General features: G+C 30.9%; 1 protein-coding gene across 1 annotated transcript; it reads left to right on the top strand.

Annotated features, from left to right (window-relative positions):
- The first annotated feature begins 550 nt into the window (after window positions 1–550).
- On the top strand, window positions 551–23,795 carry LOC128186234 (uncharacterized). Its single transcript, XM_052856014.1, has 17 exons — window positions 551–629; window positions 4,723–5,115; window positions 6,730–7,122; window positions 7,850–8,242; window positions 8,971–9,363; window positions 10,367–10,759; window positions 11,609–11,738; window positions 12,111–12,170; window positions 12,378–12,459; window positions 13,204–13,300; window positions 13,407–13,483; window positions 15,717–15,839; window positions 17,094–17,213; window positions 17,306–17,454; window positions 19,437–19,575; window positions 20,559–20,667; window positions 22,214–23,795. Exons 1-17 carry the CDS (start codon window positions 578–580, stop codon window positions 22,243–22,245), a joined length of 3,135 nt encoding a protein of 1,044 aa, XP_052711974.1. The 5' UTR covers window positions 551–577; the 3' UTR covers window positions 22,246–23,795.
- Window positions 23,796–27,506: the final 3,711 nt, after the last annotated feature.

Below are 27,506 nucleotides of genomic sequence, written 5' to 3'. Positions count from 1 at the left end.
CCTTTTTGACGGACTGTTTTTTTCACATTTTTCACAGACATACAGAAAATTGGCAAGCAGTCACAATGCTTTTTAATTTAACTATGTTTTTGATTTATCATCAATTTCCCGCGAAACCCATAGTGCATATACACGATCATTGGTTTTCAAAAATGGGTCAATGCGAACAGGAATACCTTGACATTCTATAATTATTGCAGTTTGGAAACATTTTGGTGCCTTTTTAAGAAATTGTGAAATTTTACGCTTTAAAATGACTTACATTATTTACACACAATGATTAACTCTATAATTAATTTTAAAAAAATCCATTAGAAATATGCTGGCGATCGATAAAATATAAAAACAAAAAGTGTCTTTAAGATTTTGATTCAAGCGCTAACAGTAAACAATTTATTTGATTTGGACTGTCGCATTCTGTTTTTTATATATATATATATATATATATATATATATATATATATATATATATATATATATATATATATAAGCCAAAAATAAATAATTTCCTTGTATGCTTTTTATATAAAGCCACATTTAATTGAGCCCGTACATTCATTTGCGTCAATTTAAAAGAATGACGGTTCAACTTGCGTATGTTTTAGCCTTTATGAGCCTGCCATTTTCTGGTAAGTATGATGTGTTTTTTGTCCGCGTTTTTAATATTTAATGAGTGTTGCAGTATTGTTATTTTAGATGCCCCCTTGTTTTTGTTATTCTTTGATTGTATTAATAATTATAATATGCAGTAGGTTTCTATTAATCTGTTAGACTGAAACATTTCTATATATTTATTTTAATCATTTCATCAATTCCTTTTCCTTGTCAAGAATATAAAATCTTACTTACAACTGGATATTTAAGCTATTTGTGACAATCAAAGCTGTTGATATCTGAAAAAAAAAACTTTAAAAAATTGTTCAATGTTACACATCGATATCGTTCGCACATTATCTGTGATATAACGAAAAGTCATATTTGAATTTTACGTTCAAATTCAATAATTCTATCACAAAGGTATTGCCTAAATGAGATGTCTTCAACAGCACCATGCGGTTGCTGTGCACCACGTGAATGTTTATGAATTGCAAAAGTGATTTACCGTTTATTACAATTAATTAATCGTACCTAAGATCAGATACATGTGTATTATAGCATATTGATTTTATCATTGACGTAAACAATGAGACACATGCAATTAACACTTTACAGCATGTATCATTAAATTGAATGCAAAATCTTATGACTAGTTTAAAAGTTCTACGAATGTTTTAAAAGAAAGAATTTTTAAACCTTCTTTTTTAAAATTATTATAATTCGTTGATCTGTGACTAATCACCGTTACCTCATGATTATGGTTTTTAAAAGTTTTTATAAGTTTATGTTTAATTGTTTATGTAAAGTTAAAAGGAAAATGTGCTTTCCCCCCTAATAAACACTGTTATTTATTTTTCTCTCACACGTTTTACTTATACTTTCACCTACTAAACTAACTGAGATCGTCATCTGTTTTTTATTTGTTTGTTTTCTTTTTTGTAAGTTAATTTTCATCATTGTTTATTTTGTAACATCTTAAATGAATATGCAATTCAGGACAAAACGCTCACATTAAACTTATGAAGCTTGGAAACAGATGTAAAATAATGACAACTGTTCGGATGAAAAAAGGATATAATTCCGAGTGATAAAAAAGGATATATGTCCCAACAATCCAATGTCAATAATTGTCCTATAAAAAAGTTTACGTAAAAGAGTACTTTATTCAACGAACAAGCAGATAATGTCAGCAGTAATACGCCAGCATTCTATTATATTCATAGATTTTAAACTTGCATGAAATTCTCGAAGGTAATTAAATTAAAAAAAATTTAAACCGTAATTGTTTCCAATTTATGTAAAAATGCACGTTGTTTCTATTTTTATCATCACATTCGTACAATTAAACAAGAGGCCCATGGGCCACATCGCTCACCTGAGGAACAATAGGTATGATAAAATCAGCTCAATGGAGTCATAATACAAACTATCTGGACAATGTACAATAATACATGTAGATCCTGTATAAATAAAATCCATTTTCCCCTGGATATTCTTATGTTTATAATCATTAGTCCCTTTTCTAACAGGATGATTTTATAGTCATATCATATGTTGAGTATTGTAGTTCTCAAAAAGATCCCTAACAATAGTTAATATATGGAATATAAACGTACATCAAACGCTGAACCTTCTCGTGAGGCCAAAGAATTGTCCTGGGGCCAAAGTCTTAACAATTATAAAGAATGGCTGATTAGTTTCTGAGAAGATTTTTTAAGATTTACCCTATATATTCCTTTGTTAAACTTTGACCCCCCCCCCCCTTGTGGCCCCACCCTACCCCTGGGGATCATTATTTTCACAACTTTGAATCTACACTACCTGAGGATGCTTTCACACAAGTTTCAGCTTTCCTGGCTGATCAGTTTCTGAGAAGAAGATTTTTAAAGATTTACTCTGTTTATTCCTATGTAAAACATCGACCTCCCATTGTGGCCCAAACCTTCCCCCAGGGGTCATGTTTTCACAAATTTGAATCTACACTACCTGAGGATGCTTCCACACAAGTTTAAGTTTTCCTGGCTGGTTTCTGAGAAGAAGATTTTTAAAGATTTACTCTATATAATCATATGTTAAACTTCGACCCCCCATTGTGGCCCAGACCTACCCCCAGGGGTTATTATTTTCACAACTTTGAATCTACACTACCTGAGGATGCTTCCATACAAGTTCCAGCTTTGCCGGCGGATTAGTTTCCGAGAAGAAGATTTTTAAAGATTTACTGTACATATTCCTATGTAAAACTTTGATCCCCCATTGTGGCCCAACCCTACCCCCGGGGGTCATGATTTTCACAAACTTGAATCTACACTACCTGAGGATGCTTCCACACAAGTTCCAGCTTTGCCGGCGGATTAGTTTCTGAAAAGAAGATTTTTAAAGATTTACTGTATATATTCCTATGTAAAACTTTGATCCCCCATTGGGGCCCCACCCTACCCACGGGGGTCATGATTTTCACAACTTTGAATCTACACTACCTGAGGATGCTTCCACACAAGATTTCTAAAGATTTACTCTATATTATCATTTGTTAAACTTCGACCCCCCCCCCCTTGTGGCCCCACGCTCAGGTGAGCTAAAAAGGTTAAGTTTACAATTCAATAAGTTGGTTTCTGGAAGAACAGTCTTTGATAATTTTCGTAATAAATATTGACAATTTTTTTACTTTTTTAATCTTTAGTTTTTTTTAAGATCTGTGTACAAACATAGAATTGTGAGCAAATCTCTGTATCTTGCTTATAATTCGAAGCTTAACACTCAAATATGGTTAGTAAATAGAAATTGTAAATAATTAAACACAAGAAACATGCACTACATGTGTAACAAATAAACAACACAATTTATTTTTTCGAAATGAATCATATATATACATGTATATACCTACATATTTCCGTCAGCGATATCAAACTCTTTTTAAACTGAATAAACTCGAGAAAATGCCGAGCATCTCAACAAAACCTATTGCATTAATCTACCATTACGCAAAAGATAATGCCGAATTACCGATAGAATGAATTGTATTTCAGTATCCCTACATTAGATTTTGCTTAATTTGCGCAGGTAAACAGTTAATTGTTTTATTTACAGAAGTCTCTGTTTGATTTGATACCTAAAAATCACGAAATACAGACGATAGTTCCCAGGTTACAAAGCATTATAATGAAAACGAAACGAAAATCAGAACAAGCTAACACCAACGTCATGTGTGAAAACTGTCAATGCATTGAAATATTTAGCCTTAATTTACTTCACAAAATCGGCACCAATATATTTTGCATGTTTCAAAAATTTCCCTTCATACGTGAACGGTTGCATAGCAAGCAAATTCATCATAGTCAGATCGACCCTTTTCGTATAATGTCATGGCTGCTTTAAACAAAGAACCTCGTTTTAGAAGTATGAAATACGAGTCTTGGTAAAATGGGTATGCAAACCCGGGCCGTGGGAAAATAAAAGCCGGGGCAGATCGGCAATCGTCAATTCCAAATACGCATTTTTTTGCAGCAATATTTACAGCGAATACAAATATACTGGTCCATCAAATATCCCAAAATTTTAATGAGATTGGCAGATTAATACCTGCCAATCTTTTGTTTTGCTCAGGCCAAGTATTGCCTACCCATTTTTTCCGTATGCCGAGCCCGAAGCTATTAAACTGATTGAAACACGCCTTTCCTTTATTATCATTTTCGTAATAACTCAGATTTGAAACAGAATTAGCACTTAATTTTTGCAATTTATATTTTCCTTCCCATAAGGATAATTTATGCTAAACTACGTTGAATTGAACTCGGTAGTTCTTGAGAAGAAGATTTTTAAAAATGCACCCCCCTTTTTCTACAGTTTCAAGATTTTCTCCGCTTTGAATACAGATCGGACTTTTATTTCTGCAATTTATATTCGCCCTCCCATGAGGATGCTTTGTGCCAAATTTGGTTGAAATTGGATAAGCGGTTTTAGAGAAGAAGTTCAAAATGTAAAAAGTTTACAGACGGACAGACGGACAGACAGACGGACGGACAGACGGACGATGAACAAAATGTGATCAGAATAGCTCACTTGAGCTTTCAGCTCAGGTGAGCTAAAAAGTTGATGGTAATAAAATTATAACTATTTTTTCAGCTTTGTTACAAATTATACAGATACGAATTGAGCAGCCAACTATGCATTTAGAAAACGATCTGGCGATCGTCTGTTACATCTCCAATCCTGGAGACAATGCTTTAGTATTCAGCTTAGAATTGCAAATGAACAAGACTGGGTCGTTTCAACGTATTGTGTTCATGTATAGTGATGATAAAGATATTTGGAAAGATCCGGTTTTGCAAAACATCTCAAAGGTTTCTGGGTCATTATACCCCCCTAGCTCAGCAGAGTTGAGACTAACCATTGATAAGAAGAAAATGCAATGTCCAGATGATTTCGCCATGTTTAGATGTAAAGTGAGAGGTTTTGACCAAGTCACTCATAATGTAGAAGAACAGTTCACGGAACCCATCAGTGTGTCTTACTGTAGTAAGTATAATTATATGTTCTCCATTTAAAAAAATTCTTAGTACGTTGTGGCAACGCAATTTGAAAAAAAGATAACCACACTGAAAAAATATACATGTAATTAACAAAGTGCGTTATAGTGGTTCTATTTATATAATAGTGTTGTGTTGTGCATGTACTATGCCTAAATAGTAGTCAGGGTTTGATACATGGTGCACGAGCCGGAGGCGAGTGCACTATGTATCAAACCCTGACTACTATTTAGGCATAGTACATGCACAACACAACACTATTGTTATTATTATGCCGACTGTTAAATATACTGACGTGCTTTGCTATAAGTAGCTCTGACGTTCGAGTGTTGACAAGTCCCTTAAAATAATCACCGGAAAAGCAAGCGTTTGTTGTTGTTTTCAAATTACGTGTACGGTAATCAATTGATTTGATTGTTTATTTAATCAACAAGTTGTTGTACAATAAAAAGTCAACAAAGGTTTATGTTCTTTTTAAGAAATAGAGAGACGTTTTGCCTTACCGAGAAAACTCGAAATGTTTAGCAGACGAAATCTCAGTGAATTTTTTTTCTTGAACATTCTTTATCAAGCGTCATTTAAAAAAGCGTTTTTGTGATTCTCATGTAGAATTTCTTTGAAAAATGTTCAATCAATTTGTTCAAAAGTTTATAGGAAACTTTAACTTTAAAATTACCGTCAATAATGAAGTTTTTTTTGGAAAAATGAATAATTTTAATTGCTTGATGTCAGTCGTATATATGTAGTTTTTATATACCTAAATACCGGTATTCATAATAACGCCTAATATAGCGTAGCGGTAACGCGTTGGGCTTCATGCTAGAATCAAGGATTTTAGCGTCGTGAGTTCGAATCCCGCTGTCGGCGCTTGAAAGATTTTCGTGGAAAATATTCGCCGTGCTCTATTTCGGCATAGTATGCTTACGCTATATAAATCCTTTGATACTATGCGAAAATAGATGAGTATTGAATATATAGTGACAAACTGACAGAAGGCATAATAATCTTTACTCTAAATAGTCTCAATTATGGGAAGTCTAGGTTCACACTTTAGATATGAATTTTTACAATACATCAACCAAAGAAAACACTACATTTTTACGAACTTGTTAATGGTAATCGTCTTTCAGAAATGTATACCCACTTGCGAAAATGATTATAATGCTACGCACTTGTCAATTTTCGTCATATTTTACTATTTTTATGGACTCAAACCTTAACTTATAGTACTTATTCTGTAGAATGATATGATGAATAGATTCGGCAACATAAATGAAATGATGAAAACTGTTCACGCCCTTAGTTCTAAACTAAGAAGACACGAAGAAAAATGATCGTGAAAATCTTATTTTCTATGGTGTTTTGCTAAAATATCAAATATTTAACCAAAAAGATTCTCTATCAAGATAATTTGTAGCAGAAGTTTCAGATTAAATGGTCTAAGGAAATAAATTGAAAATTGAAAATTTACACAGATGTTTTCAATTTATGTCAAAATGCACGTTGTTTGAATTTTTTCTATAAAAAAATCGATATCCTGCTTGTTTAAAAATCGTAATGTTAACTTGGTAGATAATATACGAATTTTGATTATGTTTTTCAGCTTTATTACCAAGTATACAGATACGAACTGAGCAGCAACAAATGCATTTAGAAAACGATCTGGCGATCGTCTGTTACATCTCCAATCCTGGAGACATTGCTTCAGTATTTAGCTTAGAGTTGCAAATGAACAAAACTGGGTCGTTTCAACGTATTGTGTTCATGTATAGTGATGATAAAGATATTTGGAAAGATCCGGTTTTGCAAAACATCTCAAAGGTTTCTGGGTCATTATACCCCCCTAGCTCAGCAGAGTTGAGACTAACCATTGATAAGAAGAAAATGCAATGTCCAGATGATTTCGCCATGTTTAGATGTAAAGTGAGAGGTTTTGACCAAGTCACTCATAATGTAGAAGAACAGTTCACGGAACCCATCAGTGTGTCTTACTGTAGTAAGTATAATTATATGTTCTCCATTTAAAAAAATTCTTAGTACGTTGTGGCAACGCAATTTGAAAAAAAGATAACCACACTGAAAAAATATACATGTAATTAACAAAGTGCGTTATAGTGGTTCTATTCTTTACTCTAAATAGTCTCAATTATGGGAAGTCTAGGTTCACACTTTAGATATGAATTTTTACAATACATCAACCAAAGAAAAAACTACATTTTTACGAACTTGTTAATGGTAATCGTCTTTCAGAAATGTATACCCACTTGCGAAAATGATTATAATGCTACGCACTTGTCAATTTTCGTCATATTTTACTATTTTTATGGACTCAAACCTTAACTTATAGTACTTATTCTGTAGAATGATATGATGAATAGATTCGGTAACATAAATGAAATGATGAAAACTGTTCACGCCCTTAGTTCTAAACTAAGAAGACACGAAGAAAAATGATCGTGAAAATCTTATTTTCTATGGTGTTTTGCTAAAATATCAAATATTTAACCAAAAAGATTCTCTATCAAGATAATTTGTAGCAGAAGTTTCAGATTAAATGGTCTAAGGAAATAAATTGAAAATTGAAAATTTACACAGTTGTTTTCAATTTATGTCAAAATGCACGTTGTTTGAATTTTTTCTATAAAAAAATCGATATCCTGCTTGTTTAAAAATCGTAATGTTAACTTGGTAGATAATATACGAATTTTGATTATGTTTTTCAGCTTTATTACCAAGTATACAGATACGAACTGAGCAGCCACAAATGCATATAGAAAACGATCTGGCGATCGTCTGTTACATCTCCAATCCTGGAGACATTGCTTCAGTATTTAGCTTAGAGTTGCAAATGAACAAAACTGGATCGTTTCAACGTATTGTGTTCATGTATAGTGATGGTAAAGATATTTGGAAAGATCCGGTTTTGCAAAACATCTCAAAGGTTTCTGGGTCATTATACCCCCCTAGCTCAGCAGAGTTGAGACTAACCATTGATAAGAAGAAAATGCAATGTCCAGATGATTTCGCCATGTTTAGATGTAAAGTGAGAGGTTTTGACCAAGTCACTCATAATGTAGAAGAACAGTTCACGGAACCCATCAGTGTGTCTTACTGTAGTAAGTATAATTATATGTTCTCCATTTAAAAAAATTCTTAGTACGTTGTGGCAACGCAATTTGAAAAAAAGATAACCACACTGAAAAAATATGCATGTAATTAACAAAGTGCGTTATGGTGGTTCTATTCTTTACTCTAAATAGTCTCAATTATGGGAAGTCTAGGTTCACACTTTAGATATGAATTTTTACAATACATCAACCAAAGAAAACACTACATTTTTACGAACTTGTTAATTGTAATCGTCTTTCAGAAATGTATACCCACTTGCGAAAATGATTATAATTCTACGCACTTGTCAATTTTCGTCATATTTTACTATTTTTATGGACTCAAAACCTTAACTTATAGTACTTATTCTGTAGAATGATATGATAAATAGATTCGGTAACATAAATGAAATGATGAAAACTGTTCACGCCCTTAGTTCTAAACTAAGAAGACACGAAGAAAAATGATCGTGAAAATCTTATTTTCTATGGTGTTTTGCTAAAATATCAAATATTTAACCAAAAAGATTCTCTATCAAGATAATTTGTAGCAGAAGTTTCAGATTAAATGGTCTAAGGAAATAAATTGAAAATTGAAAATTTACACAGTTGTTTTCAATTTATGTCAAAATGCACGTTGTTTGAATTTTTTCTATAAAAAAATCGATATCCTGCTTGTTTAAAAATCGTAATGTTAACTTGGTAGATAATATACGAATTTTGATTATGTTTTTCAGCTTTATTACCAAGTATACAGATACGAACTGAGCAGCCACAAATGCATATAGAAAACGATCTGGCGATCGTCTGTTACATCTCCAATCCTGGAGACATTGCTTCAGTATTTAGCTTAGAGTTGCAAATGAACAAAACTGGATCGTTTCAACGTATTGTGTTCATGTATAGTGATGGTAAAGATATTTGGAAAGATCCGGTTTTGCAAAACATCTCAAAGGTTTCTGGGTCATTATACCCCCCTAGCTCAGCAGAGTTGAGACTAACCATTGATAAAAAGAAAATACAATGTCAAGATGCTATCGCCATGTTTAGATGTAAAATGAGAGGTTTTGACCAAGTCACTCATAATGTAGAAGAACAGTTCACGGAACCCATCAGTGTGTCTTACTGTGGTTAGTATAATTATGTGTTATCCATTAAAAAAAATCTTGGTACTTTGTGTCAACGCATTACTGGTAAATCATGGTCATAGTGAACACGCTTATTATGAAATGACGCTTACAGCTAAGTGATTTTAATTACCGGAGACTTTATTACATGTTGTTAACTTGACGGATATAACGAATTAAGCCTATAACGAAGCAAAATCGCCCATCCCTGGCACTAAGTTATAAGAGTGTTTAACTGTAATTATCAAAGTGCGTTATGGTGGTCCTATTCTGTACTCTAAATATTCTCAATTATGGAAAGTCTAGGTTCACACTATAGATATGCATTTTTACAATACATCAACCTAAGAAAAAACTACATTTTTACAATCTTGTTTCATGGTAATCATCTTTCAGAAATGTATACCCACTTGTAAAAATGATTATCAATGATAAAATTCAATTAACATCCGGTTTTGTTATTTTTAAAAAATGATTAATACACACTTTATCATATCAATATTTGTGTTCAAATTGTTTTCGATAAGGATGATTTGGTGGCCTGACACATTAGAATACAATATGAAAAAATGCTACTCATGTCTCAATTTTCGTCCTCTTTAATCATTTTTATGGACTCGAACGTTAACTTATATTACGTTTTCTGTAAAATGACATGATAAAAAGATTCAGCAACATTAATGAAATGATGATAACTGTCCACGCTCTACGCTCTAAACTAAGTAGACACGAAGAAAAATGATCGTAAAATTTTATTTTCTATGGTTTTCTGCTAAAATATGAAATATTTAAAAAACATTCTCTATCAAGATAATTTGTAGCAGAGGTTTAAAATTAAATGGTATAAGGAAATAAGTTTAAAATTGAAAATTTACACACCTTTTTCCAATTTATGTCAAAATGCACGTTGTTTGATTTTTTTCTATAATAAAATCGATATCCTGCTTGTTTAATAATCGTAATGTTAACTTGGTACATAATAAAGAGTTTTTATTATGTTTTTCAGCTTTATTATTAAGTATACAGATAAGAGCTGACCAGCCACAAATGCATTTAGAAAACGATCTGGCGATCGTCTGTTACATCTCTAATCCTGGAAACATTGCTTCAGTATTTAGCTTAGAGTTGCAAATGAACAAAACTGGGTCGTTTCAACGTATTGTGTTCATGTATAGTGATGATAAAGATATTTGGAAAGATGCGATTTTGCAAAACATCTCTAAGGTCTCGGGGTCATTATCATCTCCTAGCTCAGCAGAGTTGAGACTAGTCATTGATAAGAAGAACATTCAATGTCCAGATGATTTCGCCATGTTTAGATGTAAAATGAGAGGTTTTGACCAAGTCACTCATAATGTAGAAGAAAAGTTCACGGAACCCATCAGTGTGTCTTACTGTGGTAAGTATAATTATTTGCTCTCCATTTAAACAATCCTTCAGCCTTGTTGTTTTTGAGACAGTTAATGCACTTTGAAAACAAAAAACTAATTCTGGAACTCGATGTTATTCAGTTGATAGTAAGGTTTTTCGTAAATACTAAATATATTTTTTCTTTTTTGAGAACGGGGAAGACAACCAAACTTAAGTATATTATTATAATTTATTACAAGAGTAAGATTCCCTATCCCTCATCCATCGCTCCCTACCAAACATATAATTTTCATGTATGCACAACAACATTCATACAAAACAATAATAAATGTATAGAATTAGAGATTTTTGTACAGTTTTAGACTAGACATTAAGGAAAAGAAAAATTGATATGTCCCCGTGGCATGGAACAGACAAGAACGGTGCCAGGAAAAGGGAAAAACGTACACCAAACTAAAAAAAATCTTCGTCGAAATTGAGTTCATATTCTAATTTAAATAGAAGTTTAGGGTCTCGGAGATTGGTACGAATAAATAAGGAAATTTATTGCAGCTCTGATTTACGGTACATGTAATAAGTATCTCCCATGATCATTAGTTTTAGATTAAAAGTAGTAATAAACAGCACAAAAAAACACATGAGTTCATTATTGCAGAACTATCTTAAATCAATAAACAGCTGGCTTATTTCACGGAGATTTTTGTCGTGCAAATATTTCCTAGACGAAAATGATTGTAAATATGGGACTTTTGATGAAAATTTAAGTACACAATACAATTGATTTTTAACAAAGCATAGTTAATTTTGATTGTTGATATATTTAAACTTGTATAGTTTTTTTCATTATATTACCAATGACATTTGTTCTTTTTTTCAGTCTCATCAGTACAAAGCAAGAGACATGGAATACCTCCGGCAAACTATGCTGGAGTTATTGTTATTGCCGCTATTGGCATCGTTATTCTAGTTGCATCTGGTTTATTGTGGAAACGTCATCGTTACAAGAGGTCTAAAACATATTATTGAGTTAATATTTCAAAAACAGACTTTTTTGTGTCTGAAGTTATAAATATACAACCATAATTTAACAATTAAACTATATTGTTATGTCTTTGATTTTGAATTTCAATTCAATTACTACTATTACGTACATGGCATAAATACGCGGCTCTAGCATTGCTGACATAAAAAATGTCTATTTATTGTATGTTTTGCTTGCATCTTGATTTTTGACATTTTGAAAATTGTTCAAAATCCAAAACGTAAAATTTTCAGGCATTCTGAATTTACGGTATAATTGTCCATCTAAAATGTGTATTCGGCAAACATATTATTTGATTTGTTTTTAACCATTAAGAAGAACCCCATTATTTTTCCAGAGAGATCTATGGGGACGACAACATATATACGGATTTCAAGGTTTATGACCTTATCAGAGAGTAAGACAACCAATATGTTCAACTCATTTTGTCACCTTGAGATCCCAACTAGCTTTATATAACAAACAATTAAACATTTGAGTCATTTTTTTGAAATAATAATTAATTTCAATAGAGCAACATCTATAAATCCCCATTTAATTTTTAAAAGCTAACACATTTCTTCAAGATATTTTTATTTATTAGTGGATGCAATGGCATTTGTAGATCAATTCCACTACGCCGTTTTGTTGAACATGTGGAATACCTCATGAAAAATGACAAAGAAGAACTGAACGAAGAATTTAAAGTATGTCAACTGCTATTTCATATACGTTTTGTACACTAAGGTAAATTGTGATTTATCAATAGAATTGCTATTGTGTAGTGATTACATCTAAGTACATGATAATTGATACGTTGAAGAAACAATAAACGTATGTATTACTAGTATTGCCTCAAATGTATATACTATCCACAAGTGGTCGTTTCTCTTTTCAATAAAGTTTATTTCATGAGGAGGCATTAGGTCCTTGGTTAATATTGAGAGCCCTATGTCACATTTTTATATACACATCTATAGCTGTATTAACGGACTGGTGAAGCCAGTACGGAAGAGCATAAGAAGAGCATTTTTGTATTGTTAGATATATGTATCCACTAATTTATTGGTTAAGATATGGTGAAAAACTATAATTAATTGTTCTTCCATCAAATAAAGATTAATGTACTGGAAAGTTTTCTAAACGGTAATTTATTGTGACTTCAATTTGGTAAAATAAACCAAACATTAAAACCTTAAAAATTAAGACTTTGTTCCCATGATGGTAGTATGTATAATTGATTTTTGAGCAAGTAAGAACGATAAAATACAATTGTATTTTAAAAAAAAAACCCGTACTGAATCTTTTTGTTGTTTGAATTGTAGTTTGTAGTCAGCTGTTTGTATTTGGTTCATATTAGTATAGTTGTGTCTTCAAGAAATAATATAAACGACTAGTTTTGCTATGGAAACTAATAAAATCTATTTGCCCTTTGTTCAAAATATTATAAGGCATTGCTAAATTCCCACGAAAAAGATGATAAAAGTGCAGCTACTGATTTGGGCGTCATTTCAAAGAAAGAACTTGAAAGGAGCAATTCAATACCATGTGAGTTGTTACTTACCAGTTTTACTGTAAATATAGGTTAATTATTTAATAAATCATTCTATTATCATGGGTAGAAAATTAATGCTAAATTTCGTTCCTTTTCCAGATGAATTCAATCGTGTGAAACTCCAAAGACAAGCATCGGGATCTAAGAAAGACTACATAAATGCAAGTCTCCTTTTGGTATGTGACTTTTTATGTGATATTTTTAAACAAAACAAAAGTTGAATTAACCTTTTCTGTCCGTAAAAGATAGATAAACAACTATTTAACAGCTGTTAATTGTTAGTTTAACAATGGTTAACTTAGAAAAGGGCTGTTTAAAAAAGGCTATTTTTCAACTAAGTTTTAGAATTGAAAGGGTAGTGCTATGCAGTTCAAGAGCATCCATCAAAAACTCAAAATTATTGTGAGCTGAGATTCACACTATTTGACCTAATCATGTACACAGAAACTAGTTCTGTAAGGACATTTAACCTTTAATTTGAAAAATAAATTTCCTCACTAAAGACAAAATAATAAAGTTAAACGTAAATATATAAATCCAGTTATCTAAGCTAACAAAATAAAAATATATTTTTTTAATCATTTAAATAGTGCCCCATCAAAAGAAAAGAATTCCTTCGCAATTTTTTCTCGTATTTATCAGTTTGTTTCTTTATTTAAAAAAAATGTTTTCGTTCCTGGCAACATTTACCTAGAATCCTAAGTGAAGGACTGAGTGCATACATATATATTTCTTAATTTAACGTTTAACAGAGAAATGATCGATAATTATCAAGAAACAATACAAATATTAGTGATATAACTGGGAATAATTGACTGTGTTAATATTGCAATTCGCATTATCTTTTGCAATGTATTTGAATATATATGTCGTCCCCATGGTACATGGCCTCATGTAAATAATAATGCCTGAAACTCCAATTAAAAAAAAAACTTGACTTTCTATTACCATGGATAATGAAATAAGAAGATTACGCAGTAGTATATACTACATATGTTCCACTAATGTTAAGATATATGACTACATACATACATGTACTTGTGTAACATATGCCATACAGATCCATCAGATAATAATTAATCAAAGTACTGAAAGTACTGAAAAGCGCTTTGTCGGGAAAATATATCGATTGATATGAAAATACATGTAAAGAATCATATTGTTAGTTATTGAGAAAAATGCACTTACTCAGAATTCTGAAATGATGTAGAATTTGGATATGTCTCAGTTATAGAATGCATAATTTTTTTAATGATTAAAGCTTGCTGTCGTGTTACAATGAAAACAAAACGCTGATGACTTTTTAAAAAATCATAATAAACATGATAAAAACATTTCGGAATAAATGTAAGTGTATTTTTATTTTGAAGCATAGAATGATTTATCCATTTGACTGTACATAAAGGCAAAATTTCCAATTTACAATATAACAATCTGCCTTAAAGCATGTTTAAAAATGCTTGATTTTAAAATTTTAGCAATTTCTGGAAATCGAGATCATTTTTTTTGTTAATTTAATACTGGTAGAACAAATGCATCTGCATGCAAGATAACTTGAGATAATTAAGTTCTCCCTACTGCATAGTTATGATATTTCCAGAGTACGACTTCTCCATGATACGACTTCTCCAGCATCCGCCAGTAGGTGGCGGTATATAGGAAACGCGAAAACGAAAGTGGAAGTACGTTTAGAAATCTGGCGACAAAAAAGCGCTGCAGCTATGCTTAGCGCTTTAAAAATGAAACTAGTTTTGAAATCAATTATAAATATTTACATTTTACTGTGTTTTTCCATTAAATTCCATGATGTTTAAATGCCTCTAAATGCAACACCTATTCACTGCGTATGAATTTACGAGTAATTTACATACGTAGTTCTCAAACAGTGATTTCTATGTTATCGGTTAAAAAATGCATTTCATGAATGTTGTCAAAACACCATGTTTTATAATTATTCAACAAAAAAGTTGACTTTATTGTTAAAAGCAATATCTCAAGAGTTATTTATCATGGATTATATTTTCATGCTCGTCGATCTCATCTCAACAGTCTATGTGAAAACCAGTTTAAACCGGTTTTACAAAACAGCTGTTATTGCTGTTACTTATTCACTCCCTCCGTGATCTGCACTTAATATCGATTTATTTAAGTAAACAATTGATTTCTTCAGTAAGGGAATGTAAATATAAGCAATAAATAAATTATGTTTGACGTCGTCGTGTCAATAACTGCCGTCGGGTGAGCAGACAAATTATCATAACGCGCTAACGCGCGTTATTCAATTTGTCTGCTCACCTGACGGCAGTTATTGACACGACGACGTCAAAAATAATTCATTCAATGCTATAATATAGATATTTTGATTATATAATTTTACCTCTCGTTTTTCTTGTATCTATAATTTTACAGGACGGTTTGTACATAATGACACAGTGTCCAACTCAAAAGAAGACAGCGAACTTTTGGCAAATGATTTGGGAGCACCATGTTCCATCCATAGTAGTATTGTCTGCAGATCGTGAGCAAAGACAGGTGTGTTTCCTCATTATATTTGGGAAACTTCGATTTATCAAATAAATTACTGTTCCTACTCAGAATTATTTATTATTATACATTTTATTATAACATTTCAAAACCACTGCACAGTGATTTCCTATGCTTGTTGCGTTCTGACATTCCATACACATCGAGTAATTTTTACCCTGTTTGTTTTGAAAACTTATATTGTAATTCACTCGTTTATAGAGGTTCTACTTAAAGCAATATGAGCTGCAATTTTCATGTTGACTTTTTTTAAAAGGAAAAATGTTATTTCTTACTAAAATGACAAAAATTATCATGGTTTTAAAATTTTTTGTAAGCCATATTTTTGTTGACAAGGCCGGTAAGAAGCCTTAACTGCAGCAAATTGAAATATTGTCGTTCTGTACAAAACTTGATTTGCGATATATTTCTAAAAAGAGAAATCTTTCTTCTGACAAAGTTTCTGACCTTTTTGTACTTTTATCATAAAAGTTATTATCAAAAGTTACTTGCAGACTTATCATACTAGCGGGTTGTTGCAGGAAAATAAAATTTAAAAATACAACTCACATTGCTTTAATGTCAAAGGAGTTGCCGGTTAAAGCAGTGAAGGCTTTATATACACTGTTCTTTATGACAAATGATGGAGACAAAAAATCACGTCATACTTTCAAATTTAGGAATCCTGAATACATGTGGTTTATATCAAAATTTATATATTATTGTCTCTAACAGTAGTTCTTTATGAATTAAAAAATCTGATTTTTATTGTCTTTTATAATAGATAAGATAAACCATTTAAAGATATGCTACCATCATTATTCTCTCTTTATTTAATTCTTGGTAATATCCAACTAGTTTTTCGTTACTAAATCTTCTATGTTTAGAATGATTTACGCTGGTTAAAATCACATTAAGATGGTTTTACAAGATCCTTTTTAATGTTGACTGGATATGAAATATCAAAATTTAATGTCCAGTCCCAAAATATGATAATTCAAAGTAGCCCATTTTTATTTTATTATCAAGGTAACGATCTTTATCCTGGGCCTTTTATATTGAGGCTTGGATTTTGCAGGCCCTACGCGTACTCTGTATTATTTGTCTGACCGTATCAATGTGTTTTAACGTACAAAAAAACTTCAGTATGGCACAGAACATTTATATTTATTCTTTCCACTTAAATGTATGGATGTAGCTGATATTTCATACTAAAATAAGATAATCTAAATTGGTCAAAACTTTTTAATTTTGCATCAACAGGAATGTTATTTCCCCGACAGAGATGGCGAGGTCCATTTATATGGAAGAATTGACGTTGAGTTACTTGCAACTTATAAAGAATCGAGAGATATTACTTGGAGGAATTTCAAATTAACAAAGGCAAGACAATCAATGATAGTACATCTATGAAATAACCACCTATTTGATATGTCGATACTTAGGCATACAATATCGTGTTTGTAATATTTTAGGAAAACCAGTCTAAAACTGTAACTCATTTTTCTGTTTCTAATGTGGAAATGTGTCGGGTTCAAGAACAATTGCTGAATCTGATGGACATATTAACACGAACAAATAAGAAAATTGATGCCAAAGGACCATGTGTCGTTCATGGGGGCTGGTAGGTGATTTTCTACGATTTTTTTTTCAGGAAAAATATTATACAGAATTCTTTAGCATAGCAAGGGCATTAAAAACTACTTCCAAATTATTGTGATAACCTTTTTAATGAATACTATCTTTAAAAGATAAATCTTCGGCAAGTTCGTATTGCCGAATTTAAGGACAGTTTTTACTTCATAACATCGTCTGTACCTGAAATTAAAGGATGCAGTTTTGCTATTAAAGTTGACTTAAAGATACCCTAGAAAGGGTTATTTTTTTGCTGTATTTTCGTTCATATGAGGTGATTCTATTTTTGCGCTTTCAGCTTTTACGATTAAGTAGGTCATAAAAATTAAAATGATCAGGAAGTATACCGGTATTATATCAAAATAAATTAGAACACGGACTAAAATATTCATCTCGTTTACTTACCGGTATTTTTTTTCTGTTGTATTAAATGTGTCGCTAAGGTTTTGAGTATCAATATGTTTTTTCATTTTTGTTCACCACGCGTTGGCCTTGGATTTTATTGGCGAGGATATTTAAAGAGAAATAACTCAATATGAAAACTAAATTAAAGGAAATAAAAAAGACACAACTGTTTTTTTTTTTATTCTACGTAGGAATAAAACGAGTTGTTACACTTACAAAACACAAAGGTTTGTAATGGTAAAGTAAAATGCGGTACGAAATTAAGCAGGTATGTGATTAATTTAAAAAGTATGACTTTGTCCAAGTTAACAAATTACTGTGATTCCTATATATTACAGATTATTACTTCCCTCAACCCGTTTGTAATAATTTCTGACAACCCCTTAAAGTGCTCGTAGAGTTGCACAAACTACTTTTACTGCAAGATTTCAGCATATATGCTTCTAAAAGTTGAGGAAGTTTTATTACCACTGTCGTATAAGGGTCAATTTGGTAATGATCTAATATCAGATGCCACGCTTCAAATTAGTTTATTTTGGCAGTTTCCCGGAACTATGAAATGTATTATGGTTTTGTCTTTGAGGAAGTCCATGATTCATTTTAACTTATTTGAATCAACTGATTCATTTACGGCGACTATAATATCTCTTAGAATCGTTTCACTGACAGGTCCATTTGGATAAGGCAATAATTCCATAACTGAAGACTAAATGAAAGGAGTTAACGACTCCATTTGGAATTGAAAGTCCACAGAGGTATCAGCAATAATACGTAACTCTACCTAGTTATAGAAATAACGAGTGTAACGGTGACCAATATGACCACCAATATGTCCTGTAAAAATTTACGCTTGTATTGTAAACAATTTTAATATTTTATGTGTTTAAGTTTTACGAATTTATAAAACTCGTAAATGATAGTAAAACTTAGCCGCACAAAAATACCCGTTACGCAGTACCTAAAAGGTGACCTTTTGCATACATGTAGCTTTGCCATTCAGACGCTTTTCCAGACTTTTCAATAAACATTCAGTTTACTGAATGGCAGACTGCATCCTATCGATATAGATCGACTCTAAAACTTTTTCTTATTGTTTTATAGATTAGATTAGTTTTTATTTTTGGATTTGTGTAAATACATATAATTTTCCATGAAAAAACTACCGTTTGATAAGTTGCAAAATCAAATGTCAACAAGTATGTTGCTGAAGTCATTTAAATGAAATGAAACACTAAGTAAATGTTGTCATTTCAAAAAGGCTTTCATGTAGATTTGAGACTTTTAAACTAAAATCCTTTGAAGTTACCAACATATCAAAAGTAATATACTTCATGTATTACATGTAACAATCTTGATATTGTAAAGAGATTTGGATGTACCCATAATCAGAAATTTAAATTCATGACCCGTTACTATCTTGGTTAAACCTCTTAGATACATATTGTGATTTCTTTTTATTGTCTCATATGTATGATCATTTAAATAATTATTGAATTAACTTTAAGTTTTACTATATAGTAATAAAACAACTAAGAATAACCATCATATCACTTTTTCATATTTCAGTTACGGGATGGATTATAGCAGTGTTTTTATTGTTGTTGATCATCTCGTCAAATCCACAGTCTCTGGCAGTAGCAGTGTTGATGTATATGGAACTGTCACTCGACTGCTGAAAGAAAGGATGTTTTCAATTGATTCAGAGGTAACGGTTAAATCAATAAGATATGATATTTTTCAATATACATGAATTATTCAGTTTCCTAATAAACTGTTAATAGTAAAAGTGGTAGGAAAAAAAATCATAGTTTGCTTTCGTTCATGTTAATTTTGTTTAAAATATACTTTTAAAAACATGACATGCCTGATATGTGAGCGTAATCAATTTTTTTTTAAAAATCTGATAGTTTATAGTGTGAATCTTAAAATGATACGTAAAAATGATTTTAAAAAACCCATTTATATCAATGCAGTAAAATGACTGTAAAAAAATAACAAAGTTGGATTATAAAAGAATAGCCCTTTTTAATTATTAAAGAAGTGTTTATCTCAATGTGTATCAAATCAATGATTCTTTAATTATTATATAATAAACCTGCCATATAGTAGAGTTAATTTTGTCTTGAAGTTTATCGATGTATACTTCAATGTGTATTTGTAGAACTATAAGGTATTAACTTGTTTTTTTATCAGCAAATTTTAAATTTTAATTTACTGATACTGAAAATAAATACGAGTTCACTCATTTGAAATATTTAACAAAATGTGTTTAATGTGTGTAATTTTTTTTTATAATATTATTGTATGTAAAGGATATATAAAATCCTAATCGTTTAAATGAGTTCCAGTTTTAGGTCAGAGGTGTTTTAAGAATTGACAGCGTTTATTTTTTTAAATTTTTTTACACGATTATTAGAAAGGGTATATGAATTAATACATGTGAATCAATGTGATAATCAATATGATTATGTTTCTTTGCAGTTATTAATCATTCTTAATGAAACACATTTTTATCGTATGCCGAATTTCAAATCTCAAGTTAGCCTTTAGTGCATTTATACGTTAGTTTGAATGCAAACTGAATTCAATAACCTATAAAGTTGTTGTTATTTATGTAATTTAAAACTTGAAAAATGCAATGTATAACATATTAAAATAACAATAAAGTTTAAATTTATATTTTTTCAGGATCAATATTGTATGATTTACAATTGTCTTCAGAGCTACTTTCAAAATTCAACGGAAGTTTATGGAGGTACTACAGTGAAACACGCCTATAACGAGGTGCCAATTATGGGTTCGTTATAAGATTAATTTGTTATATCCGTCAAGTTTTAAATATTTAATAAAGTTAATGGGAATGAGCATCAATATAAGCGTCAATTCATTACACGCATGTTTACTTTAACCGTATTTTACTGTATAGTTTCATGAATGGAATTGTAATTTAAGAAAGGTAAACAAATGCAAATCCAATATCTCTGCTACCTTTTATATGATTATTGTTTTGTATATGATGAATATTATTCTCTTTTAAAATACATTTGAAATGTTATATATTAAAGGAGTTTTCCATTTCTCAAAATCTGGTATTTGATATTTAAGATAAAAACAAAGAGTGAACTCTTCTCTAATCTAAAAAAGAAATTAAAAACTTTATAAAAGAACTAAAAAGAAATATTCAGACCATCGTAAGTATAAATTTTCTAAATCGGGCATATATATAATCTTTTGCCTGATCATCATTCCAGCGTTTTTAAAATGTCAAGATCTATTTATGAATGGTGCCTACATGTTAAGGAAATTCATGATATAAATTCTTCCAATGATGTTTCATAACATAGCTTTGTGGGATGGGTGTACCGTGGCTTGATTGTTTGGTAAACACAATGAAAAACGCTTTTAACTGTCAATTTCTATTCAATATAAAGCAAATATTATAATAAATCTCGGAGTTTCGTCCATTTTTGATTAATGAAATATATTTAGAATGCCCACAGTCTATCCAAACCGGCATCAAACAAACTATTGACACCCCTTTTTTTAATTGACGTCAGATTGAATATAGGTATCGGGAATAATTTTTCCATGATTTAATACAGAATGTCAAGAAACTGTTTCATTTTCTACACAATTTCTGTAAAGGCGTAAAACACGGGAAAAGATGTAACAACTCAATTATGACGTCATGATAGGTCTAGCACAAAAAGACACTCTGGAATCATTTACTTTTACCATCACCTTTATTTCTCGGTCGCAAAAAAAAAAAAAATTACTGTGGTTTCAATAATTTTCGTGGGTATCAATTTTCGTGGATTTTCTGAAAACCACAGTTTCAAGGATACGTAATTTCGTGGCCAATGGTCCTATCAATACAAAATATTAGTTGAAATTGAACTTGACCTTAATTTGCACCAAGAAATAAAGACAAATCGTTATTAAGCACTGACAAGATATAGTTATAAAATATTAACAAATTAATTTTAAATTCAACAAAAGAAAAAGAAAAATATTACTGTGGTTTCATCAATATTCGTTGAATACCATTTTTTGTGGATTTCGTTGTTTAGTTGGTCCACGAAATTAAATGTTCATTGAAGTGCAATTTTTATTAACATTTTGTATTAATAGGGTCATTGGCCACGAATTTACGTATCCTTGAAACTGTGATTTTCACTTTATCCACGAAAATTGATGCCCTTGAAAATTACTGAAACCACAGTATTGTTTGCAGCTTTTTAAATCAATGTTGTATCAAAATTCACCTTTTTTTGCTATCATTATACATGTATACCCATATGTGTCCATTTATAAAAAATAAATACTGAATTAATTTTTTACAGATTCTACAAATGTGTATGAAGACTTATACTGATGGTTGCAGGACATGCACCTAATGTAACCACGACTGCAGGATGACTTAGAGAAATAATAACGAGTGATTGGAATCGAAGCGATTTGTCGTAATTAAATCATATACAATGTAAAAAATGGAATCTCAGAAGAGATTGACAAAAAGAGAATTACTTATATAGTTAACGCAACTAAATGTATATATTGTGTGGATAATTGTATATTGCAAATGTATATTGTGTAGAGGTGTTTGATAGCGTCGTTCGATTTTGACACGGTAGTCCCGGGTTCGAGCCTGGTCTATCGCTATCCTGGTAACATTGTAACCTTGCACAAGTTACTTTACTCTACTAGTGCACTCTCTCCACCCAGGGGTTAATATGGATACCTGGCACATGAGACGTGGAGGCTATGTGAATATAAAACCGGGAGTTAAGGATGCTATAGATTGTACGGGTTCTGCCATGGGGTAATATGTAAAAGTCAAACGAGGCAATTTACTTTGCGAGCACGACTATTTACCCTTACCTTTTTTACCTTTGTATAATTTACATTTATTGTCAGAGGAGGGGTGAGAAAAATGTTCACGTGTTTTTTTTTTATTGATCCGAATTGAATTGTTATTTTTTTTTAGTTTTGATTTTATTTACATGTATGTAGTATACAATGTGTAAATAATTGGTTTTCTTGTCACCTGAGTGATTATGCCATTTGTCTAATTTCTCTTATTTTGTTGTTGCATCGTGCATTGTGCGTTGAAATTTCTAAAACATAAGAGGGGGGAATATAAATTAGGTTGTGCATAAAAATTCTTTTAGTAATGTCCATATAATTTGTGACTATAATAGATAGAAAATTTATAAAAAAAAAAATTTAGGTGTTATTCAGAGTGAGATTCAATCTTTTATGCTAAAAAGAGAGGTTAGGATAGGAGAGTTAATGTTAGGCTATGTATTTTTTTAGCAGTTTGTGCAAACGCTTTTGTTTAATCCAACCTTCGATAAGAGAGCGGAAAAAGAGAAAAATGAGATAAGAAACCTGTCAGACTTTTGAGTTAACCCAAATTTCCATGCTGTTCTAAAGATTTCCTTATAAATCTATAATTTTCTGGACGCCATATGTATAAGACTTCATTCTACGTGTATTAATTGAACTTTCATCACTTCATCTAAAATGGTTTTCGGATATAGAAGTGCATAATTGTCCAGTGCCTCGGACCATTGCTATATGAGGTTACAGATTTGTGAAGACATATTATAATAGAATACTAGACATTACTGTTTTGAAGATCTTTGAACATGCTGCTGATCTTGCTTTTGAACAATATATCTTTTCATCAATCACATCAATTTACTTCTTGAACTATAAAAATTTGGCATGTTTTTGATCCTGTACATGGTTCAATCATACTCAGATCCCCGTTAAAAACCTCTTGCCTTCTTGTGTTATTGATTGGATAGTTTAATTTTTGCACATATACACAAGATATTGTTTATTTTAGAATAAGATTGCTGGGCCATTTTTAGACCGTTGTCAAATTGCTTTGCCCATACGTGAATTAAATTTTGTATACTATATAAAAAGCTTTTTACAAAACAAACAATCGAATAAAGTAATGCAATTTTTGACGGAAGGAAATCTTTAAAAAACAACAGTGTTCACTTGTTATGCAATCAGTGGAAGGTCTTTTTTCTTTAAGTGCTCATAACACATCCACTTTTTTGTTTTGTATTTTCTTGATTGTTAGCCCACCACAATTTTTTTTATTTTACGGTAGTACGAAACACCCTTGAAATCAGTTATTTAAAAAATGTTTTCAAATGCATAAAATAATGACTTAATATTATTTAAAAATTAATTTAAATCCATTATCTTAAGGAAAAAAATATTAATCATACCCTTCAACTACTCGAGGCCGAAAAATATGAGGTACAACATATTTTGATAATTTTAAAACATACATTTGGATGATGTCCAAATGATATAGCCTTACATCACTTAAAAATGTGTTACTTGTGTTCCTTTCAAAGTGAAGACCTGAAATTTGGATACAACCACCACCAGCATTAAGGCTTTGTGTACAACAAATTTTAAAGTCATATCAATAGGTCAAAGGTCAAATATGAGGACTTTATTATCAATTTTCATCTCTGTCAAAAGTACTTAAACCTTAATTTTTCTTAAACCTATGGTTAAATTTTCTTTATTTTTATATATTTTAATTACATTGTCATGAGAATCATATTGTTAAATTTTGATTAAATTTGAATGGTACATATTCTTTTTAGAGTCCGTTTAGTGTTTCAAATTATCTCTTAAAAGAGAATTCACAAGCGCTAGTTTTACATTATATTGCATCAGAAATTACCTTAAGTTATCAGTTAAAATTTATTTTAGTGTCTCTAAGTAACAAGAAGGTCTCCTATATAAACCGCCGCACAAACATTTGTAATATATTAAAAAAAAACTTAATATCATTGAAAATTATAACAATTACTATTTCCTTTTACACTCCTCTGATAGGAGATTCATATGGTCTGTTTGGGGCGATGTCAGGTCGGATTTTTTTTAAATTTTACTCATTGAAAGATTTCATTCCAAAGAACAAAATACAAACATTTCAGAAAAATTGAATGCTAGAAAAGTTTTTGTTTATATGTTTTGTACTACCTTAAATAATAAGATTTATACCTAAAATTAATCTATCAAAATAAACACTGTGCACCTTCCAAAATGATCTTCAACCAATTGTAACCGGTACATTGAGGACACACTTTTTCATTTTTAATAAAGTTAATTTTGATTTATATTTTCTAGTTATTTTATGAAACGTAACAAAGCAAAATGCTTTTTTTAATGTATTTTAGTCCGTAGACATATGTCTCTTCCCCCCCCCCCCCGCCTCCCCCGGTGAAACAATTTATTTCCACTAAGCGAACATTCTGAAATTCTCAAATCCCGCCTGGCCAACATTTTGATTTTCACACCTGAGTGATCGGGGGGGGGGGGGGGGGGGGCTCTAGTCTGTTTTCACATGTAATTGTATTTGTTTGAGAGAGTACTTTATTGAAAAACATGAAAATAAACAAAACAAATAGCATTTAATTTTGCCTATAACATGATAATAAAAATAACTAAAGAATATTTTTTTCAAAACTAGATCCGCAATTTTCTGCAAGTTCATTGCATAGAAATTTTATATGTATAAACCAATGTCAGTACTTGCAACATTAAAACATTTATTAAAATTGTTTATAAATGGATGTAATTATACATAGATAAGATAGATCAGCAGTTTTCAAAGAATAGACTAGAAACATGTATACAATATTGTAATATAATATTATATTTGATTAAAGTTTCGACAATACAATTTAATGCAAATAACACAGTTTTGTGCCTCATGTACATATGCATTTTAATGGCTTTAAATAATAAACAAACTGAAATTGATAACCTTTATTATGACCATTAATTTACAGAATCAAAAGCCTGAAAATTATGAGTTCATATTAATAAGTGTTTTATGGACTATTAGTTGTTTATAAAAAATCAAAATGCCCGATCTTCAGGTGCAGGTCAACTTTCTAAAAAAAAAAAAAACAGAGGAAATTTTATCTTCTTAACTTATGATGTATTGATCATCATACAATGAATCTTATGAAATATGAAGTATACACCATTAAAGAATATAATTAGGCTTTTTACTCAAGCGTTTTTTTTTGTATTTTGTTAATTTCATATTATGTATATTGGAAATATTCAATATAATCATAGAAACCAAAGAACATTGAAATAAACAACTGTAATATGACCCTTATGATTTATAGTTAAAATTTCAAACGTGATTCTTATAATTACTATATTTTTTAAGGCCAAGTTTGACTTAAGTCACCATATATAATTATCTCAATATATGATGAAAATAGACAAAACATGGTAGTTGTACCTAATCAAGGGCAAAAATTATAGGGGCAATAAGTAACAGTTTTTTTTTAATTAAATTTTCATCTGAATTAATTAAATAAAATAAAGTACTGGGACAGAAGCTCAATTCATATTTATTCTTCTGTAGGCTAACAAATATTTTATTTCTCCTACTTTTATCTGAAAACAGATTATAGCTTACCTGTAATTAAATTCTTTTGTTCTCCACCTGCACCCCATTCCCACTTAGCCAACACAAATCTACCTGTTTTTACCTGTATTTTTTCAAAACGTTGGCTAAGTGGGAAGACACCGGTGACACAACAAATCCTTTAGTATGAATATGCAAAATAAAAATATTTAAAAAAGATTAGATGGAAATATTGTTTCACGGGGGAAACGAAGTTTTTATTTCCGTTTTCCATTGGTTTCTATTATGAAATGAGCTATTTTAACCCAAAATATAAAGTTATCTCTCTTTGTTTGACCAAATTATATTTATTCATAATTGATCATGTTCAAAATACACTTATAGACCGTTTCTGCTCATAGCATTATTCCATGCATATATCACATTTACAGAAATGAACAACGTTTCACAACAACATACTAATGTAATAATCGTTACTAAGTCTTGGGAATGTCGTATATTTTCTTATATTTACCTACACCGAGTATGATTCCATTTATTTCTTACGGTAACTTATAATAGTTATATGCAAAAATGCATATTTATGCCCCCCTTCGAAGAAGGGAGAGCATATTGCTTTGCTGCTGTCTGTCGGTCGGTCGGTCGGTCGGTCGGTCCACCAACAGTTTCCGTTCATTTTCTTCGCAGAGGATAAACATATTGAAATGAAATTTAGTATATAGGTTTATCATGATAATATCTAGGTCAAGTGCGGTACTGGGAACAATCGAGCAATTTTTGACAGAGTTATGGCCCTTGGACTTAGAAAAAATCTAGGTTTTTGCAGTTTCCGCTCATTTTCTTCGCAGAGGATGAACATATTGAAATGGGATTTGGTAAGCAGGTTTATCATGATAATATCTAGGTCAAGTGTGATATTGTGTACGATCGAGCAATTTTCGACAGAGTAATGGCCCTTAGACGTAGAAAAATTCCAGTTATTTGCAGTTTCCGCTCATTTTCTTAGCAGAGGATAAACATATTGAAATCAAATTTGTTATACAGTTTTATCATGATAATATTTAGGTCAAGTTTGATATTGGGTACGATCATGCAATTTTCGACAGAGTTATGCCTCTTGGACATAGAAAAATTCCAGTTATTTGCAGTTTCTGCTCATTTTCTTTGCAGAGGGTGCACATATGGATATGACATTTGATATACAG

The sequence above is a fragment of the Crassostrea angulata genome, chromosome 5 (assembly GCF_025612915.1).
Source record: "Crassostrea angulata isolate pt1a10 chromosome 5, ASM2561291v2, whole genome shotgun sequence".
Classification (NCBI taxonomy): Eukaryota; Metazoa; Mollusca; class Bivalvia; order Ostreida; family Ostreidae; genus Magallana; species Magallana angulata.
Note: the sequence above shows the minus strand (reverse complement) of the source record. Positions and strands in the feature narration are given on the sequence as shown.

Excerpts from the sequence above, each read along its gene's own strand:
- LOC128186234 (XM_052856014.1), top strand. The coding sequence starts at position 578 with ATGACGGTTCAACTTGCGTATGTTTTAGCCTTTATGAGCCTGCCATTT. Across the intron at positions 7,123-7,849 it reads CATCAGTGTGTCTTACTGTA|CTTTATTACCAAGTATACAG; the intron begins GTAAGTATAATT and ends TATGTTTTTCAG. Across the intron at positions 13,301-13,406 it reads AAGGAGCAATTCAATACCAT|ATGAATTCAATCGTGTGAAA; the intron begins GTGAGTTGTTAC and ends TTCCTTTTCCAG.